The sequence below is a fragment of the Staurois parvus genome, unplaced genomic scaffold (genome assembly GCF_062004578.1).
Source record: "Staurois parvus isolate SC_StPar_1 unplaced genomic scaffold, SC_StPar_1.0 ptg001344l, whole genome shotgun sequence".
Lineage (NCBI taxonomy): Eukaryota > Metazoa > Chordata > Amphibia > Anura > Ranidae > Staurois > Staurois parvus.
In genome coordinates, this window is record NW_028319140.1 from 52,501 (window position 1) to 73,921 (window position 21,421).

The 21,421-nt window shown below is 47.8% G+C and overlaps 1 protein-coding gene across 4 annotated transcripts in view; it reads right to left on the bottom strand.

The window, feature by feature from the left end:
• BPTF (bromodomain PHD finger transcription factor) overlaps positions 1-21,421 on the bottom strand; it is a 70,006-nt gene that overhangs the window by 7,421 nt on the left and 41,164 nt on the right. For 3 of the 4 annotated variants that reach the window (XM_089661460.1, XM_089661458.1, XM_089661459.1), the window contains exons 17-30: positions 20,837-20,957; positions 18,640-18,889; positions 17,088-17,249; positions 16,853-17,004; positions 14,930-15,059; positions 14,417-14,631; positions 13,764-13,992; positions 12,142-13,100; positions 11,206-11,288; positions 10,902-11,127; positions 10,417-10,817; positions 4,951-5,124; positions 4,291-4,483; positions 1,278-1,362 (exon numbers count right to left, since the gene is read on the bottom strand). In XM_089661460.1, coding sequence (XP_089517586.1) covers positions 1,278-1,362; positions 4,291-4,483; positions 4,951-5,124; positions 10,417-10,817; positions 10,902-11,127; positions 11,206-11,288; positions 12,142-13,100; positions 13,764-13,992; positions 14,417-14,631; positions 14,930-15,059; positions 16,853-17,004; positions 17,088-17,249; positions 18,640-18,889; positions 20,837-20,957 — 3,380 coding nt within the window. The remainder of the gene's footprint in view (positions 1-1,277; positions 1,363-4,290; positions 4,484-4,950; positions 5,125-10,416; positions 10,818-10,901; positions 11,128-11,205; positions 11,289-12,141; positions 13,101-13,763; positions 13,993-14,416; positions 14,632-14,929; positions 15,060-16,852; positions 17,005-17,087; positions 17,250-18,639; positions 18,890-20,836; positions 20,958-21,421) is intronic. The other variant, XM_089661461.1, reaches the window with a different exon arrangement.

The window sequence follows — 21,421 nt, forward strand, 5'->3', positions numbered from 1 at the left end:
TTGGCACCCCTGGTGTACAGTAAAGAAAAGGAGATGGCACTTCTTACACCATCTGACATTGCTAGTCATATGGTGTTCCAGGAAGTTAACAGACTTGCCAGAACGAGTCTCAGTATGCCAGAATTAGATATCAATCGAGGAAGGCACTCTTCAAATCTTGCCACGTCCAGAATTCCTGACTGCATGCTAATCTGTATCTGTATACGCACACAAGTGATGTCATCAGGAAACAGATCATCAATATCTGAGGAACGGAAAGGCTTGGTAGGACTTGAAGACCATCAACAAGAAGAAGAAGGTATATAGTCTGCTTGCAGATGAAGACAAGTTGTAGTGTTGACTCAAGACCTTCAGCTCAATTATTAAGCACCAAAACAGCGGCAAGTTCTACAAAAATCAGATGTTGGAGTTCCTGGAAAGATCCATTGATAACCTAGGCCAGTGTCAGGACTATGAAGGATGGATTTCAGATATCTGCCACAGTGAGAGGCCAGGCCCGGAGGCCAGGCCCGGAGTCCAGGCCCGGAGTCCAGGCCCGGAGTCCAGGCCCGGAGTCCAGGCCCGGAGTCCAGGCCCGGAGTCCAGGCCCGGAGTCCAGGCCCGGAGTCCAGGCCCGGAGTCCAGGCCCGGAGGCCAGGCCCGGAGGCCAGGCCCGGAGGCCAGGCCCGGAGGCCAGCAGTCACGTCTATGTGACGAGGTTAATACAACTCGCTGAACAACTGAGCAAACACTAATTGACGGTGCAGTTAGGAACATTCCAAGCCTGTGTTTCCTGTTATCCCGGGGAGAGCAATAAAATGTCAGCCTTCAGAACGACCCCTGTGATGTGAGCCACTGGACTGTGATAAACTGCTAGCCGGGGCAGACAACAAACAAACAGCCAATGGCTTTACTGCGCTGTAAACCTGGCAGGACCTCCGTCTGCTCCCCTGCCAGCAACCTGGATTTCATGAGACAAGGCTCAAGTCACAAGGATGGCTAACGACAGAGCAACGCTGGCGCCCGACCCCATTCCAAACATATTCAGCATGCAGAGTCTATAATATATCTATTGTATGAGGCCAGCAATCCGTGTCCTGATCACACCCGGACCTCAGATTACACCATGGAAGGAGACTGGCATACAACGGGGACACACTTCTACACGGAGCACGCTCCCTACACACCGAGGGAACATTTATTACTACAGAAAGGTGCAGGACTGCCTGCACTGACACGTCACACTGTCTGAGTTACCTGTAGCAGCAACCAATCATTGGACAGTCTCCACTACGTACCCATCGGCTCCTTGATCACGGCATAGTAATCGGGGGCATCCTCAGGGTCAACAGCCTCCAGAAAGGGCCAGGCTTCTTTATGAGTCTAGAAGGAAGAATGATGGTGACAACAGGTTAGGAAACTGGCCATGTGACCTGCTGAACCTAACAGCGGCCATTTTGTTGTAGGATCGCACTCTATGGTATATAATAAGCAGGTGAGTTATAGGTAGAAACATTTCAAAGCGACCAGCCAAGTATGAAAAATGGCTGCAAAAGAGGAAAGAAGATCCTTAAAGTGGCTGTAAACCCTTACCTATACTCAATGACATGACTGGCCTTAGGTGATACAGAGGTGTAACAAATCCTGCTACGTAGGTTGTACCTGTTTATCTGTAGCCATTTGTCCTGTACATCCTTGTAAAACTCAGAGATGAAATGTTTTCACAGACTCAGAGCTGAATCTGAACAAAGCACATATATTCTATAGTGTTAACTTGCCTCTCTCCAACGCACAAGTGTCATTTCTCTATGTCTAGTTCCTCTGCTATCAGCATGAATCACTTCTGACAAGTTTTCCTGACACCAAAGAGAAATGACACTTGTGCGTTGGAGAGAGGCAAGTTAACACTATAGAGATATGTGCTTTGTTCAGATTTCATGTTTGAGGTTTACAACCACTTTGACCGCTCCTGCTACCTGTGCCACTCCACAGAACAGGAATCTTCCTCTGAAGTCTGCAGAACAATCCACACTTCAGGGAAGTTGGCCCACTGTGCTCACTGGTTCCACGTGTCCACCTCCCCCACCCATTACAGAGGATCACTTTAATGGAAGATCTATGGAACACTCGTCTGCTGGATGAACCATGGAAAAGAGAACAGACACCGGGACATGAATACAGGGAGGATAGATGAATATAGTGTATATGTATGGATCCATAGGACACACAGGACACCAGGACATGAATACGGGGAGGATAGATGAATATAGTGTATATGTATGGATCCATAGGACACACAACACCAGGACATGAATACGGGGAGGATAGATGAATATAGTGTATATGTATGGATCCATAGGACACACAACACCAGGACATGAATACGGGGAGGATAGATGAATATAGTGTATATGTATTGATCCATAGGACACACAGGACACCAGGACATGAATACAGGGAGGATAGATGAATATAGTGTATATGTATGGATCCATAGGACACACAGGACACCAGGACATGAATACAGGGAGGATAGATGAATATAGTGTATATGTATGGATCCACAGGACACACAACACCAGGACATGAATACAGGGAGGATAGATGAATATAGTGTATATGTATGGATCCATAGGACACACAACACCAGGACATGAATACGGGGAGGATAGATGAATATAGTGTATATGTATGGATCCATAGGACACACAGGACACCAGGACATGAATACAGGGAGGATAGATGAATATAGTGTATATGTATGGATCCATAGGACACACAACACCAGGACATGAATACGGGGAGGATAGATGAATATAGTGTATATGTATGGATCCATAGGACACACAACACCAGGACATGAATACGGGGAGGATAGATGAATATAGTGTATATGTATTGATCCATAGGACACACAGGACACCAGGACATGAATACGGGGAGGATAGATGAATATAGTGTATATGTATGGATCCATAAGACACACAACACCAGGACATGAATACAGGGAGGATAGATGAATATAGTGTATATGTATGGATCCATAGGACACACAACACCAGGACATGAATACGGGGAGGATAGATGAATATAGTGTATATGTATGGATCCATAGGACACACAACACCAGGACATGAATACAGGGAGGATAGATGAATATAGTGTATATGTATGGATCCATAGGACACACAACACCAGGACATGAATACAGGGAGGATAGATGAATATAGTGTATATGTATGGATCCATAGGACACACAGGACACCAGGACATAATTTTGATTAAGCACGAGATGGTGTGAAACGCGTTAACAGGTCCCGTATTCATGTCCTGGTGTTGTGTGTCCTATGGATCCATACATATACACTATATTCATCTATCCTCCCCGTATTCATGTCCTGGTGTCCTGTGTGTCCTATGGATCCATACATATACACTATATTCATCAATCCTCGGGGGTGCAGCTGACCCGTCTTCCTATTGCATTGTGTGTGGTGGTGACCCAGAGCCTGTATCGGTCGTGGATTGATCTGGATTGTTTGCCTGAGCAGTATACCTCTGTTCTTTGGATCCAGCAACCATTGTCAGTGTCTGTGTATGAATCACACCTCCGAGCAGCCCTGCCCCCCCACCCCATGTGGCTCCACCCTTGTCCCATCCCCACGCCATTCAGTTCTGCCCATGTCCCACCTGGCCCCACCCTGTATGACCTGCTCTGCCCCCATCCCTCCCAGTCCAACACCATCTGTGATGCCATCCTCATTCATGAGCGGTCTATTGAGCTTCAGCCCCTCCTAGCCGGTCAGGATGGACAGAGAGGCATAAGAATGCTTCTAATCCATAATCTTTGATCCAGCAACCATTGTCTGTGTATGAATCACACCTCTGAGCAGCCCCGCCCCCCACCCCATGTGGCTCCACCCTTGTCCCATCCCCACTGCATCCAGCTCTGCCCTTGTCCCACCTGGCCCCGCCCTGTCCATCCTGCTCTGCCCCCATCCCTCCCAGTCCAGCACCATCTGTGATGCCATCCTCATTCATGAGCGCTCTATTGAGCTTCAGCCCCTCCTAGCCGGTCAGGATGGACAGAGAGGCCACGTTACATATATAAATGCACTAGGATGCTGCAATGGATTGTATAGAGGTAACAGAAAGCAAGCCTTTCCTTCCGCTTCTAGGAACTAAGATCCGGACGATACAAGAAGTCATCGTATTGTGTGTGCTGGGAGGGGGGGGTAAGGGCTTCTGTGTTCATTGTGAGTCATGGAGTCCCCATCCTGCCCCATGTCTCCATCATATTAACCAACCTACCTGCAGTGACCTCAGGAAGCGCTTCAGTCCTTCATAGTCCTTATCCGTCAGAGGGCTCAGCACAGTCATGGCATCCTCGGTGGACTGGCATTGCGGGCACACATACTCATCTATCAGATCGGCCTCGCTCTGCAGTATCCCGACGCAGCGCCCGTGGAACCAGTTCTGGCAGCGATCACAGCCAATATAAAATCTGCGCACACCAAACATAAAATGGGTCAGACGGGGCAGGCGGAATGAGAGCTACACATAGGCAGTACAGGCGGTGTGATATCTAAGGAGCATCTAATAGGTGCAGGTACAGTGCTCCCTACACAAAAGCTGGATACATCTAGAGCTGCAGTACATGTAGCCAAACAGCAGAGGCCACCAAAGCCCCCCGAAGGTGGAAGCCGTTCCATAGCTCGTTTCCCAGACAGGAAGCAGATTCTAGATATGATGCTCAGAAGTTATCAGTCCAGAAACCATGCATCATATACAAAGGAAGGTCCTTTACTACCAGGGGGAGCCGGGGTTGGCAGGCCTGTGCCCGCTGGCAGGAAAGGGGTGAGAGCATGCTCTGGCCAGGTTAATAAGGTAAGGCACGAGACAAAGCATCTACCGCACAGGACCAGCGAGCGCTGACTAGTTAGTGCATAAGAAGTTATCACCGGAACTCACTGTGAATCGTCATAGGGCGTCCTGCAGATACAATACAACTCCTCACTGCTGCCCTCTTGTGACCGTTTACACTCATTACAGATGTACACATCCACTTTCTTGGCTTCCGCCTCTGTGATGCCAACACAATCTCCGTGATACCAGTTAGCACAAAGCTCACAGCCAATATAGAACCTAGAACACATTCACAACACAACGACACAACACAGGTCATTGCACAGAAGTCATCCTGCCTGTCACAGCTACATATTATAAAGGCCACAGCTGGCATGGATGGCAAATCGCTGGGGAGGGGGTGGGGTAAGGAGGCAATGGTTCCTCCGAGAACACAGGGAGATGCGGCATACACCTTTACAATGAATGGAGATGAATGACTCCCGCTCACAAGTGACACATGTCCACAATGAGGCCAGAAAACACTAGGAACTAGTCTACCTCCAACGCTATGGGCATTGCAGAGAATCGGCCCACGCCAACAGAGCTCACAGGGCTACAGACCACAAAAACTACATCCTATTCTTGCTGAGTATGTAGCAGTGGAAAACCAAGGGGGAGTGATATGCCTTCTAAGTAAATAGACTTTATAACGGCTGCAAGGAATTTGGGGCACTGCTGATAGTCACATCGGTGCTTTAAAGCTGAAATCCAGGAATTCAGCTTCATTGTAAAAACTGCAGGCACACCGTGAGTGACATCTAATGAGGTGCCGGCCACCTCGTAGACCTATCTCTACAAACTTCCAGAGCTCCAAGGCTGCTACTGTGGACTCCTTCAAGAGCAGAGTCGCTGGAACTGCTGTGCCTGCCTCTCCCCTTCTTCTGCCCATTCACAGAAGGCTTTGTATTATGTGAACTCATACTAAATACAAAAGCTTCTGTGAATGGGCAGCAGAAGGGGCGGGGCATAGCTGCTCTGTGACCAGGTGACGTTAGTATTATTATAGGTAATGCGATTTACACACATATATTGTGCATTCACATCAGTCCCTCCCTCACAGAGCCAATTAACCTATCAGCATGTCTTTGGAGTGTGGGAGGAAACCAGAGTACCCGCAGGACACCCACACAGGCACAGGGAGAACATGCAAACTCAGTAGTTTCGTGATTGGGATTCAAACCGACCACCCTAGTGCTGCTAGAGAAGTGCTAACCCCTTTGCCTTTGTGCTGCCCCCACCACCACCCGGCCCCTGTGCTGCCCCCACCACCACCCGGCCCCTGTGCTGCCCCCACCACCACCCGGCCCCTGTGCTGCCCCCACCACCACTCCGCCCCTGTGCTGCCTCACCAGTCCGCCCCTGTGCTGCCCTCACCACTCCGCCCCTGTGCTGCCCTCACCACTCCGCCCCTGTGCTGCCCTCACCACTCCGCCCCTGTGCTGCCCCCACCACTCGGCCCCTGTGCTGCCTCATCAGTCCGCCCCTGTGCTGCCTCACCAGTCCGCCCCTGTGCTGCCTCACCACTCGGCCCCTGTGCTGCCTCACCAGTCCGCCCCTGTGCTGCCTCACCAGTCCGCCCCTGTGCTGCCTCACCAGTCCGCCCCTGTGCTGCCTCACCAGTCCGCCCCTGTGCTGCCTCACCAGTCCGCCCCTGTGCTGCCTCACCAGTCCGCCCCTGTGCTGCCTCACCAGTCCGCCCCTGTGCTGCCTCACCAGTCCGCCCCTGCGCTGCCCCCACCAGTCCGCCCCTGTGCTGCCCTCACCACTCGGCCCCTGTGCTGCCCCCCACCACTCGGCCCCTGTGCTGCCCCCACCACTCGGCCCCCCACATAATTGGACTTAACTCATAGTGTGCCTTCACGTTTTGCAAAAGTTGATAAATTCCAGGAAATCAGTTTTAAGGGCTCATTCACGTCACAATGAAGTGAGTTGTCACCGTGGATTACTTTTTTTTTTAATAGAGTGCATGATAACACAAAGCACTGTGATGTGCAGTAGTGTCAGTGTGTTGCAGTGCACTGTGACTATGCATTGAGGTGCAAATGACAACGCACTGCAAGAGGGCATTGCCATGACATACGGTATAACATGTGCTGTGGTGCGAGTGGCTTTTAATATTAATCCGAACATGGACTGGGCAGACACGTTGTACATGATCTCACTGAACAGCTTCTCCTGTCAGACCCTGTCTATTCACTAACCACAAAATAGACATGCTGCATGCGGATATCACTACAGACTGAAATTAGGGGACCTCAGCATGTCCGCTACTTCTGCCCTTAGTCTAGTGACCACAACCAGGAACCTCACAGAAACCGCTGCAGAATCCCCAGCATGGCATGAGGACAAGAATGGAGACAAGCACAGCCACATGCAGGAAACACAGATACATGTGGGCTTCATTCAGACCAATGAGCACGCTGATGTGTGTTTCCAGTACAAACAGGATAGAAATAATATTCCTTAACCTTTACAAGACCACAATCCCCCTTTGTCTGTCATTTGCCTCCTTGACCAGGTTAAGGTTGGACGGCATAATATCTCAATGCCCTACGGAGGCAAGGATCACAGCCGGGGGGGGGGGCACAAGTCTTACGTTGATCTGAAGACTCCATGCAGGATACACAACAAAATGAGCCCATACCACAACAAGAATGGGAGTGACACGCATGTCGGGGACACATGAACGATTGTGTCATGGCAGACAGGATGGTGGCTCTGTCAACAAGGTGAGATCTCACTTACCTTCTCCTGTCCTAAGGATCCGTCCCTGATACAATAAGTAGTAGTGGTTACACCATCAGATCAATGTGTCAATACATCTCTTATGAAGAGAGCCTGTCACCCTCTCTTACCTGCTTGAGGTAAAGCCCCAGATCCATCACCTAAGGCCGCCGCCTTCCTAGCAGTAGCACTTCTTGTGACCTGGCTGCCAAGGTGGGCAATGCCCTGGAACAGGAAATGCTCACACAAGTCGGAAAGGACATCCTTCAGTGATAGTTTTGGAGCTTTAGACAGGCATGCAAAAATCTGACAGGTTCCCTTTACCACAATCTTCACTGGGGTGGTCAGAGGACATTTGGTCTATTATGTGTAATGGATAACAAGCACTCCCCTATATCTTGAACAGGAGTCCCATGCACATAAATGAGGGGGGGTCTCCCCAATGGGGTCACAAATGTAGATAAAAACCTGGCAGAATAATCAACAAAACAAGGAGTTGGGCTTTAAATGGATTAAAAAAATAGGATACATCTAATGGACAATAAAGCTGAACTATGGAAAACTGAAAAGTCCTCCCTTACAGTCGGGCTGCACCCGCATTGCAAGGATTAACTGTCTGTTTATGCCGAGGGGACCATGGAAACCAGTTTTACTTACATGATCCTTCAAACTGTTTCCTGCAGCCTCTTCTCTCCTGCATGAGGTCATCAGGACTGATGCATGGCCCACACCCTTGCACTGGATGTGAGGATGCCAAGGAACAGAGCACTGCTGGAGAAGAGGATTGGGTACGCCAGTCTTTCCCGTCCCCTAGACTTAACAAGCAGTGTAAGCGCAACCCTCTACTGAATGGAGAGAATTTCAGTTTTCCAGAAATCAGGTTTAAAAAGTAACCCAAACTAAAGGGAAATATTTAAAAATTAAATCTGATACACAGATTACCACTGCTGCATTCAGCTGGACTATAGTATAGAAATAAAACTCAGCAGTGTTCTAAACTGGTTCCCCAAGAATCATACTTTGCAAGGTGTTTGGATGTGTATGACCTCACTTGCCCTTGGAGGGTGACTGGATATGTATGATGCTACAACCCTCAGAGGGTACTTGGACATATATGAACCAACTGCCCTCAGAGGAACCTTGGACATATATGAACCAACTGCCCTCAGAGGAACCTTGGACATATATGAACCAACTGCCCTCGGAGGAACCTTGGACATATATGAACCAACTGCCCTCGGAGGAACCTTGGACATATATGAACCAACTGCCCTCGGAGGAACCTTGGACATATATGAACCAACTGCCCTCGGAGGAACCTTGGACATATATGAACCAACTGCCCTCGGAGGAACCTTGGACATATATGAACCAACTGCCCTCGGAGGAACCTTGGACACATATGAACCAACTGCCCTCGGAGGAACCTTGGACATATATGAACCAACTGCCCTCGGAGGAACCTTGGACACATATGAACCAACTGCCCTCGGAGGAACCTTGGACACATATGAACCAACTGCCCTCGGAGGAACCTTGGACACATATGAACCAACTGCCCTCGGAGGAACCTTGGACACATATGAACCAAATGACGTCAGAGGAACCTTGGACATATATGAACCAACTGCCCTCAGAGGAACCTTGGACATATATGAACCAACTGCCCTCAGAGGAACCTTGGACATATATGAACCAACGGCCCTCAGAGGGTTCTTGGACATATATGAACCAACTGCCCTCAGAGGAACCTTGGACATATATGAACCAACGGCCCTCAGAGGGTTCTTGGACATATATGAACCAACTGCCCTCAGAGGAACCTTGGACATATATGAACCAACTGCCCTCAGAGGAACCTTGGACATATATGAACCAACGGCCCTCAGAGGGTTCTTGGACATATATGAACCAACTGCCCTCAGAGGAACCTTGGACATATATGAACCAACTGCCCTCAGAGGAACCTTGGACACATATGAACCAACTGACGTCAGAGGAACCTTGGACATATATGAACCAACTGCCCTCAGAGGAACCTTGGACATATATGAACCAACTGCCCTCAGAGGAACCTTGAACATATATGAACCAACTGCCCTCAGAGGGTTCTTGGACATATATGAACCAACTGCCCTCAGAGGGTGCTTGGACATTGATGACCCCAGCTGTCCTCAGAGGTTGCTTACACATATATGAACCAGCTGGCCTCAGAGGGTGCTATAGCATGACCTGGCTGCCTTCTGAGGGAACTTAGATATGTAAGACACAGTCTCCTTCAGAGGATGTTTGTACATGGCCTGGCCACACTTGAGCACTGCCACTGTGCAGCACCAGGAACCTCAAAAGGACATCTTCCAACAAACCAGTATAGTATCCATCAAAAGTGTAGCAAAGATGAGAAGTGTAACAACTTCATTGGGTCACACACATACCCATCATTCAGCAAGAAAAAGATATGAATGAGGTGCTGTGTTGGATCCAGAGGATACAATCAAGAGGAACCCTGGAAGATGTCTGGTGCTGTACTTGGACTTACTTCTCAGTTATATGGAGAGGGAAGCAGGAATGAGCAGTAGCTCTTAAATCAGGGTGACAACTCTGACTGGGTGCAAAGCCATCTTACCTCATATACTCAATGGTGGCCAGCTAGTGGCCTTCCACAAACACAGAACCACCCAATCAGATTGAAAATCAGCCAGGTCAGGTGACTCATCTCATTTCTACAGAAAAGTGCAGTGCAGACTTCTAAGTAGCGTCACCATTGTCGCACCCAGTAAACAAAGCAAGGGTACAAATACTCACTTGGATTCGTCATAGGGTGTCTTGCAGATACAGTAGATCTTGTTATCTTTCTTGGAGTCTTTTGAGGTAGTGGATATCATTTTCTTTTTCTTAGACTTGGAAGGAGGGGACTCTTTCTCCTCTTCTCGCTTCCTCTTATAGGAAGGCAGGCTAGTGGAGCCGGATGTTGGGGAGGTGGGGGTTGTCTTGTGGGATGTTTGTGGGGGTGGTGAGGGAATAGGAGGTGGTGAGGGTATAGCAGGTGGCGGAAGTGGTGGTGGTGGCGGAGATGGTGGAGGTGGAGCGGGTGGCGGTGGGGCGGCAGCTGCAGCTGCAGCGGCGGCAGCTGCAGCGGCCGCAGCAGCCACCTGGGCTTTTTCTTTTTCTTTCTTAATCTTGTTCAGATCTTTTTTTAATTCCTCCTGAAAAACAATTTAGAGAATTGAGAAAAAGACTTAAGTGCTCCCACATCTTGAACCATTCTCTACGGCAGAGGCCCGTCATACCTGGACCTCAATCTGCAGCTCTTTATCCAGCAGCGCTCTCTTCTTCAGGATCTCAGCCTTCAGCTGCTCTTTGTGTTTGAAGAGAAGGGCGGAGAGCCGACTGGCATTCTGCTTGCTCTTCTTCTGCTCCACGCTCTCCTCTCGCTTCCTCTTCTTAGCCGCCTGCTTCTCCTCTTTGTCGATTTTGTCCAGGATGTATTTCATCACCTGGTTACACACAATCATCCTACAAAGCAGACAGAGGCTGCAGTGTTACAGATTTGTAAACTCCACAGATAAAAACAAAGACAAGGCAGAGTCATACCTCTGATTCTCTTCTCTCTCCACAGGCGTCATAATTTTCTTCTGTTTCAGGTGCTCAATGACCGCATTCTGCTTCATCACCACCTGGCAGATAAAAAACAGGTAAGTCACAAGTAGCAGGCTCCTTCCTCATCTGTCAGCCAGCGGGATCAACCAATGCTTTCCTAGTTCCTGGAAATGTTTTAAAAGTAACTTTTCAGCCATTGCTTATGGGCACGTCGCTGGTTCGCGAGTGCTAAACGAGACATCAGGGGTCTGCTACACCTCTAATGTTACCCCTGTCCTCCACAGCAGCTAATCCAGAACAGATTGTGCCCCATAAAAGTGACTGAGTGGCTCTAGAGTCACTGTGATCGCTTTTACTAGAAAGCAGATTGCCAGCCGTAATAAATGAAAAACAAGCTTACACCTGCAATAGCAGCTTCTTTTAACCCCTTGAATACCAGAACATTTATATATGCACCTTAGTAGACAAGAAGTAAAATCACCAAATGAAAGTCTGACATTTGTGGAAGTCTTCTGAAATTCACAACTTTAATTACCGTCTGATTAGTGCACACATTTTTGAGATAATATAATAAGTAAACCCCGAAAGCCTAAAAACACGCTAGCCCTTTAATTCCACGGATTAGCTCGTAAAATCGAATTGAAGAGAACAATATTTGAACCATTTACTCACTGGGTTGGTACCTTACTGCAGCACCCTTATTGCTTCTTACATTTTTGGACCTAAGATTTACATTTGTACCTTTGGATTTATATTTGTGTTCCTGTTGCAGATTTTCCAGCATTAAAAAAAAACCCAAAACCTGACGGATCCTTATACTTCCTAAGTCTATTGAATGCTAGAAAAGTAGTTTTTGACATGACACATGGCCCATGCTTGAGGCATTCTCTAATCTGGTCCACCTTCCACAATGCCTAGATGGCTCCTCACCTGCTTCTGGATGATGTCGCCCTGGTTGGTGCCCTGAAGACTTTGCTCACGTTTCACCTCCTGCTGTTTCTTCTTCAGCTGTTGCTGCTCCTGGATCTGTTTTATCCTCTGAAGATGCTCCTGCACACTGGAAGCCTGCACGGTCACCACATTCTGAATCTGATGGGACTGTGTGGTGCCCGTCTGCTGGATCTGGAGGGGTAGCTGTAGTTTGATCTGCTGGGCAATGCCACCTTGTTGGAGCTGAGCAACCACTTGTGACGGAAGGTGTGAGAGGACCTGGACCTGTTGGTGGAGCTGCGGCACTGTGATTACCTGGGTCTGGGTGGGCTGGATCTGCAGCTGGGTGCGTGACGGAGACTGCATTGTCACCTGACTGGCTTGCTGGATGATTGACTGAGGTTTGGACTGGGTTTGAATTGCCTGTTGGTGGGGGAGCGGTGACTGAATGTGGAAAGAAGTCGGCAAGGTCATCTGGATCGAGGCCTGACCCTGGCTGACCGCAGGTGTCAAAGTTTGAACCGAAGGTCGACTCACAAGCTGAGTTTGGCCCTGTAAGGAAGTTTGAACCGTGACCTGCGGCAAGCAAGCCTGAGCAGCGACTTGAGCAGTTAAAGTCTTTGCCTCTGCTGACACCGAGGACTGGACAGAAGTTGCTAGCTGAGAATCTTTGGGCTGCAGTGTCTCTGGTACTGACTGTGCAGTGCCAACTGTTGCCTGGAGAAGTTCTTTCGGCTGGCTGTCCTCAGAAGTGGTAGAAGACTGTAGATGAGATGTTTGCAGTTGCTGGGGTGGGACCTGAGGAAAGGGCTGTGACTGGGGCAGAAACGTGGCCTGATCTGAAGATGGAGCCGATGAGAGCACTGAACCTGATTGGGATGGAGCAAGTGGCAGGGGCGCTGGCTGGGTACCTGGAGCAAGGCTCTGCCCTGTAGATGTCTGCATTGGAGCTGCCATCACTGAAAATTGAAGGATTAAAGAAGGTAAGAAAAGACCATCACACTATATAAAAAGGAAAGACTTTGATTATATTAAGGAATATATCATTAATATCTTATGAATCCACACATCTTAAAGCGTACGTTCAGCTTGTTTGCATCCTCCCCCCCTCTGCACTTTTTGGGAAGAGGCACCTGGTTTTCACAGGTACTCGCACCCACTTTCGAACAGATAGCCACTGCGGTCTGAACAATAGTTTAACCCCCCCCCCCCCCCCTCCTTCCCCCTGCAGTATTCCGAGACATATCACGGGTCCCAGAAGACCGCAGGACCAGTCATAAAGCACATTGCTGCTCGCGCATGCGCAGTAGGATGACTGGCTGTGTAGCCTCAAGGCTTTGCTGCCGGTTTCCCTTACCTAAGATGCCGGTGGCTGGACCCAAAGCAGAATGAACAATCGGCTGCGGTGAGGACATCACTGGATCCCTGGACAGGTAAGTGTCTTTTTTGTTTAAGAGTCAGAAGCTATGGTATTTGTAGCTGCTGTGAGACTGGAGCTCCTCTACAATCCTAAGCCTCACTGTGACACATTCATTAGATGCCAAACTCACTCTTATGCTTCTCCCTAGTGGTATCCGCACAGAGGTCCTAGCCTAAATACAAGACCATTCCCATGCACATACCTGTGGTGGTGGTAGCAGAAGGAGTTGAGGTCACTGCGGTTGTGACAGTCGTGGATCCTGGGGGAAGTGGTGTGAACAGGAACCTCTGTATGGTGCCATTTGGCATTGCGGCCTGCATTAACTGCTGCCCTGGAGAGGGAATAACCGTCACACCCTGTGGAATGAGCTGCAGCTGCCCCGTGGTCTGACCTTGGCCCTGGACCACAACAGTCAAGCTTTGGTTCCCGCCCTAAATAAAGAAGACAAAGAAGAAGGTGTGAATGATAGAGAAGACCTTACCTCAACCAAGAACGAGAAAAGCGACATTTACAGCAAAGCACATATAAAGAGCTAGTGCAACACCCTCAGAACAGGGCCAACAGTGGCTTTGAGTTACTGGAGTTCTTCAGGAAGCAACCTATTGGCCACAGAAATATATGCATTGCATTATGGGATACTGTGTCAGATCCTACAGCTCCTGCTCTGGATTACTGAGAGCAGTAAGGGCCTACTGAGAACCCAAAAAGTGACTTTACTGAATACAAACTATGTGAGGACTCTCTCTGCCGTTGGCTCTAAAGAAGTCATATCGGGCTTCTTTTGCTTTCATGTCAAGCTCTCTTTATCCGCTGAAGAGTCCCCAGGATGCTACAAATTCTGCTGCCCCCCCTTACCTGCTGCTGGGTGAGCTGGGTCAGCTGCGCCATGGTCAGTTTAACCTGCCCGTGCTGCAGCGGTCGGACAGCCTGCGGAGTTGTTGCCTGTGGCTGAGCCTGCTGCACTGGTGTGCCAACCTTCTGCCCTCCGCTGGAAACTGTGGTCCCAATGGGCATAGTAGTGGTGACGGGTTGCCCTCGGATAATCTGGGTCACCACTTGCTGGGGTTGACCTGAAAAATAAGAGGGAGATGAATGCTATGATTGCCATCTAGAAAAGGCTGGAGGGTAGAGAAGGGAGGAGTTGGACAATTCTACCACCTACTTGCAACTTTCTTACATTTTTAAAAAATGTATTTCTTTGTATATATGAGACATGTACAAGCTGAAGGCCTATTTGCCCATTACAAGCATGGCTTCCTCCTTGGTCATGCAGCACCATTGTGATTTACGGTTTGTCTTCAGTGCTAAGTCTGCTGTCCTGCTGCTGGCCAAAAACTAAAACTGTACAAACCAAGTGAGAGCATTTACCAGACTGAATGATTCCTTGCTGTACCACCAACGGAGTCCTCATGACAGGTTTCCCAACAGTAGACTGTTGCAAAGATGGGGTCCTGATCACGGTCATACCGCCTCTGATCTGGGTCCCAGCGGTTATCACCTGCAAGAAAACAAGATTTGGAACAGATCCTGACATGTATAGGTCACCCAGAGAAATATAATTTCACACACCTGGAGTTTTATCAGACTGAATCAACACGCACCAATTTGTGTCACTGTGGCCCAATGGCTGCTGGCCAGGCATGGACGACATTTGAGACCCCCCAGGTAATAGAAAACAAAATATAAAAGAAATATGGAGCAGGAATAGGGGTACAGGCCCGTCGGAGGAACAACAGACATTCCAACCTCCTACAGATATAGCATAAACACACACACACACTATTGCCCCAAGTATTGGGCTGCCTCCCTATCCACGCACATGACCTTCAATGGCCCCCCAGTCTTAGTCCGTAGGGTTCAATATTGAGTTGGCCCTGCCCTTTCCACACACATGACCTTTAATGGCCCCCCAGTCTTAGTCCGTAGGGTTCAATATTGAGTTGGCCCCGCCCTTTGCAGCTATAACAGCTCCAACTCTTCTGGGAAGGCCGTCCACAAGGTTTAGGAGGGTGTCTATGGGAAGGTTGGACCATTCTTCCAGAAGCACATTTGTCAGGTCAGGCACTGATGTCGGGGGAGGAGGCCTGGCTCGCAGTCTCCGCTCTAATTCATCCCAAAGGTGTTCTATGGGGTTGAGGTCAGGACTCTGTGCAGGACAGTCAAGTTCCTCCACCCCAAACTGGCTCCTACATGTCTTTATGGACCTTGCTTTGTGCACTGGGGGGCAGTCATGTTGGAACAGGAAGGGGCCATCCCCAAACTCCTCCCACAAAGTTGGAAGCATGAAATTGTCCAAAATGTCACCTTAAGAGTTCCCTTCACTGGAACTAGGGGGCCAAGCCCAACCCCTGAAAAACAACCCCATACCATAATCCCCCCTCCACCAAACTTTACACTTGGCACAATGCAGTCAGGCAAGTACCATTCTCCTGGCAACCGCTAAACCCAGACACATCCATTGGATTGCCAGACGGAGAAGTGTGATTGGTCCCTCCAGAGAACACGTCTCCCCTGCTCTAGAGTCCAGTGGCGGCGTGCTTTACACCACGGCATCCAACTCTTTGCATTGCACTTGGTGATGGAAGGCTTGGATGCAGCTGCTCTGCAATGGAAACCCATTCCATGGAGCTCTCTACGCACTGTTGTTGGGCTCATCTGAAGGCCAGACAGTTGGTGACTTCTGCGCACTGTGCGCTTCAGCATACGCTGACCCCGCCCTGTCATGTGACGTGGCCTACCACTTGGTGGCTGAGTGGCTGTTGTTCCCAGTTGCTTCCACTTTGTTATAATCCCACTAACAGTTGAGTGTGGAATATTTAGTAGCCAGGAAATGTCACGGATGGACTTATTGCCCAGGTGGCCACCTATCACGGGACCACGCTTGGAGTCACTGAGCTCCTGAGAGCGACCCATTCTTTCACCAATGTTTGTAGAAGCCGTCTGCATGCCTAGGGGCTTGATTGTATACACCTGTGTCCATGGAGGGGATTGGAACACCTGAATCCAATTATTTGGAGGGGATTGGAGCGCCTGAATCAAATGATATGGAGGGGATTGGAATACCTGAATCCAATTATTTGGAGGGCGGGCCAATACTTCTGGCAATATAGTGTGTAATACACACACTTGTCTGTTCTCAGAGGGTGCCAAGACAAAATCCAGCTAACCTATTTCAGAAACAAGGCTTTTTTACACTGAGCCTGGCGTACCGCCCCCATACTTTCATTGGCTGAAATGGGAACCTTCTTTAACATTGTTTTATTTAGTTTGCTTTATGAATGGATGAAGTACCTGTTGCGTGGTGGCCGTGGTCACTGCTGTTCCCAGGCTGTTGGGACGGATGGAAACGGTTGCCGTTCGTGGCTGGAAAGTGGTGTAGGTCTGCTGTCCAGCCGTGCTGGTTGGAATGATCCCCAGTACCTTCTGTTGTACCTGAACAACCCCTAAGAGACACAAAAGGGATCTGTCAGCATGATTCCTACACAATGGTGGTCAGACGATGTATTCTGTCACATTGGACCCTTACCTCCCTGTGTGGAGGGCACATTCAGGGTGACGAGCTTACTGTTGGCTGGCAGAGGCAGCTTGGTTAGCACTTTCCCAGCCACAGACATGGGGCTCCCAGTGATCTGAAACGTTTGGCCGGATGTGGTGATAGTAGAGGTGGATGGAACATCGGTGCTTGAGGCTAGAAAACAGCGGTGTGCTTATAAGGACATCTGTCCAGGCGAGTTCCAGATATAAACTAAGACCAAACCTCGATCTAACCACTAAACACACATTATAAACACATACATGTAAACGGCTTTATCTCCTGAAGAGCATGATACCCTGTCTAGCCAGTCTTGTGATTCACGTGGATTACCCAGGGGAGTGACACCTATACTTAATGCAGCAGCTCCCGGTGTCACTCCAGGTTAACCACTGAACTGTGAATGAGCATCATCACAACTGAAGCTCGTCCTGCGCTCTCCCCTCTAGGATCCTATTGCATGAAATATGTTAGCCACTTGCTGACCACTACATGTATATATACTGCGGCAAGTAGGTCTCTCTACATCGGATCATTTACATCTACATGATCCAGTATTTCTGGGTAGGTGGTGCGTGCCCCCCACGCCGGCTGTGCTGCCATTCACTCCAGCACCTGCCAATCAGTGGGTCCCGGCCAATGATTTATAGCCGGGACCTACTGATCAGCATAGCGAATGACAGACAGCAGGACTCACAACACAGGGCTCTCTACTGATAGCAGTGATGTGTCGGGTTTTATTTTTCTCTGCAAAGAAGGTAGTAAAAACCAGCACAATGCTTAGTGAAAACACCACACAGTAAACACATTACATATTAGGCACACAGTTAACCCCTTGATTGCCCATAGATTTTATCCCCTTCCCAGCACGTCATTAGTACAGTGACAGTGCAGAACATTAGCACTGATCACTGTATTAGTGTCACCGTTAGTTCCCCACAGCGTCATTTAGTGTCATATAGCCCGCCACACTCGCTGTCCCACTAAGTTGCTGATCACCACCATTACTAGTACAAAAAAAATAAACATTTTATATACCATATAGTTTGTAGTGGCTCTAACATTCACGCAAACCAATTAATATACACTTGTTGGGATTTTATTTTTTTACCAAAGACATACAGCAGAATACATTTTTGCCTAAACGTATTTAGAACTTGCTTTTTTCAATTTTAGTAAATATGTTTTATAGCAGAAAGTAAAAAATTTTTTTTTTTTTTTTCAAAAATTCGGCCTTTCATGTAAATAATAAAACATAAAAAAACCAGTGGTGATCAAGTACCACAAAAAAAGCTCTATTTGTGTGCAAAAAGCTACATAAATTTCATCTGGGTATAGGCTTTGCATGACCGCGCAATTACCAGCTAAAGTAGCCCAGTGCCGAACAGCAAATTATGGCCTGGTCATAAAGGGGGTAAAATCCTCAGAAGAAGAAGAGCAGATGCAAATGTTACCTAAGTAGACAAATTCTAAACCCCAGTGACTTGGGTGCTGCCCCTCGTGATCAGAAGCAGACAAAAGAATCCTTCCCACATCTCAGACTTACCTGACGTTGTCTGCCCTTGCTTGACCCAAGTAGCAAATGTCTGGTGGAAATTCTTGCCCTGCTGGAACGATACGGCAGGAGAGCCGACCTTTGTGGTGAGCACCACTTTGGTCCCGGAAGTCACAGGGCTAGCAATAGTGCTCATGACAACTTTGTGCGCTGTGGACAGCGGGGAGATAGCGCTGCACACGGAGGTGGTTGTGCCGATGGTGGTGCTGCTTGACGGCTGTTTCTGCTGTTCCAGACGTTTCTGAAGAGGCATAAGATCGTTCTGAGTTAGATGGGAGCCTTACATTCACACACTTCAATCAATTCCTATTGCAAGGTTTTTCATGGAGAATTTCTAAGGTGTCAGACACACTAAGCAGGCGCACATTTTTGAAACTTTCTGGAACACCTTGCCTGCCCTTACCAGTAAAACTTAACCATTAGCCGCCCGGCCAATGGCCGTTTGGCGGCTTCAATTGTGTCTCTCCACTCCGGGTGCACGCCATTTGGCGTGCTCCCACACATGCGCCGTTTGCGGTAATGCAGAGCGGCGCAGCAGCGGGATCTGTCACGGGCCGTGCACCTCGGACACGGCCGATGACAGATCCGAGTACCAGCTCCCGTTGCTGGTACCATGTGACCTGCTGTGACCAATCACAGCAGGTCACATGACAGTTGTATACAATGGATGGCTTCATTCATGATGCCATCCATTGTATACTAGTGCCTAGCTGTGAATGGTCACAGCTAATCACATGCACATGTCATGTGATTAGCTGTGACCAAATCACAGCTAAGCACAAAAAAAAAAAAAAAAGCTGAATGAATCGATTTCATTCAGGTAAATGCTTGCTTATAGCAAAGTAATACTTTGCTATAAGCAAATTGTGTAAAAAAAAAAAAAAAAATACTGATCACTTCCCCAAAGTAGTACAATGTTACTATGGTAACATTGCACTACTTTGGTTAAAGTAAAATATGAAAAAAAAATCTTAAAAAAAATAAAAAAACGAATAAAAAATTAAATATAATAAAAAAATTAAAAAAAATTAAAAAAATATATATATATATTTTTTTTCATACTGTCACCAGTCAGTGTCCCTGTTCACCGCCATGCCAGTTATATGATGACGCTGTACTGCACTGGTGACCGTATGTAAAAAAAAAAAAATAGTGAAAATAATTTTTTTAATTTTTTCATTTTCCGAAAAATTATGACAAAAAAATACAACTTCAAAAAACTCGCCATGCCTCTTATGAAGTACGTCGGACTGTCTACTCTGCAAAAAGGGGTCATTTGGGGATATCTGTACTGTCCTGACATTTGGGGGATATCTGTACCGTCCTGACATTTGGGGGATATCTGTACTGTCCTGACATTTGGGGGATATCTGTACTGTCCTGACATTTGGGGGATATCTGTACTATTCTGACATTTGGGGGATATCTGTACTGTCCTGACATTTGGGGGATATCTGTACTATTCTGACATTTGGGGGATATCTGTACTGTTCTGACATTCTTGGACCTCAAGAAATTAGATTGGCTGTCAGTACTTCAGGATTGATCAATATTCAGATCTATACCATAGTTTGTGAACTCTATAACTTTCCTACAAACTAAAAAATACATCCTAATTTGGGTTATTTTCACCAAAGACATGTAGCAGAATACATCTCGGCCTAAATTTATGAAGAACAATTATTTATTTGTAAACTTTTATAACAGAAACAAAGAAAAACGTGGTTTTTTTTCAAACTTTTTGGTCTTTTTTGTTAATTTATCAAAAAATAAAAACCCCAGCGGTGATTAAATACCACCAAAAGAAAGCTCTAGTTGTGTGAAGAAAATGATAAAATTTTAGTTTGGGTACAATGTTGTATGACCGCGCAATTGTCATTCAAAGTGTGAGAGCGCTGAAACCTGAAAACTGGCCTGGGCAGGAAGGTGTAAAATTGCCCGGTATTGAAACGGTTAAAATTATGGGGCCGTCGCTCCGACCAGTCTCTCCAATCTGTATGGCCAGCAGGGGTAGTAACAAAATTTCAATAAAGTTTGCCCCACCTTGAATATGTTTTTGAATACATTGCTTAGTATATACTGGATTTAGTTATTCACTGATTGTCTTTGACCATTTTTTGGTTGCTTAGGATTCCTAATAACAGGTTAAGCATGTGTTAGAATCCAACGTTCACGCTCAATATATCACCTGCTGGGCTGAGAGCCGCTGCTGCTTCAACTGAGATTCCATATGAGTCTTGCCATCTTCACCCTTCTTCGGATCAGGACCCTTCCCCAGCTCACCAGCCTGGCCCTTCTCCTTCTCCACCCTGGAAAGATGAACACAAAAGGGACAATTATGTGACGGTGAGCATCAGAACTGATACAGACCTGGAGATAAAAAGTACAGGATAGCAAAGCTGAACAACAAATACTAGCAAGGAGAGGTTAGGACAGGCAGGAACTACCCTTGTACTGATTCTGATGGCAGGATAGAAGGAGAGGTTAGGACAGGCAGGAACTACCCTTGTACTGATTCTGATGGCAGGATAGAAGGAGAGGTTAGGACAGGCAGGAACTACCCTTGTACTGATTCTGATGGCAAGATAGTAAGGAGAGGTTAGGACAGGCAGGAACTACCCTTGTACTGATTCTGATGGCAGGATAGAAGGAGAGGTTAGGACAGGCAGGAACTACCCTTGTACTGATTCTGATGGCAGGATAGAAGGAGAGGTTAGGACAGGCAGGAACTACCCTTGTACTGATTCTGATGGCAAGATAGTAAGGAGAGGTT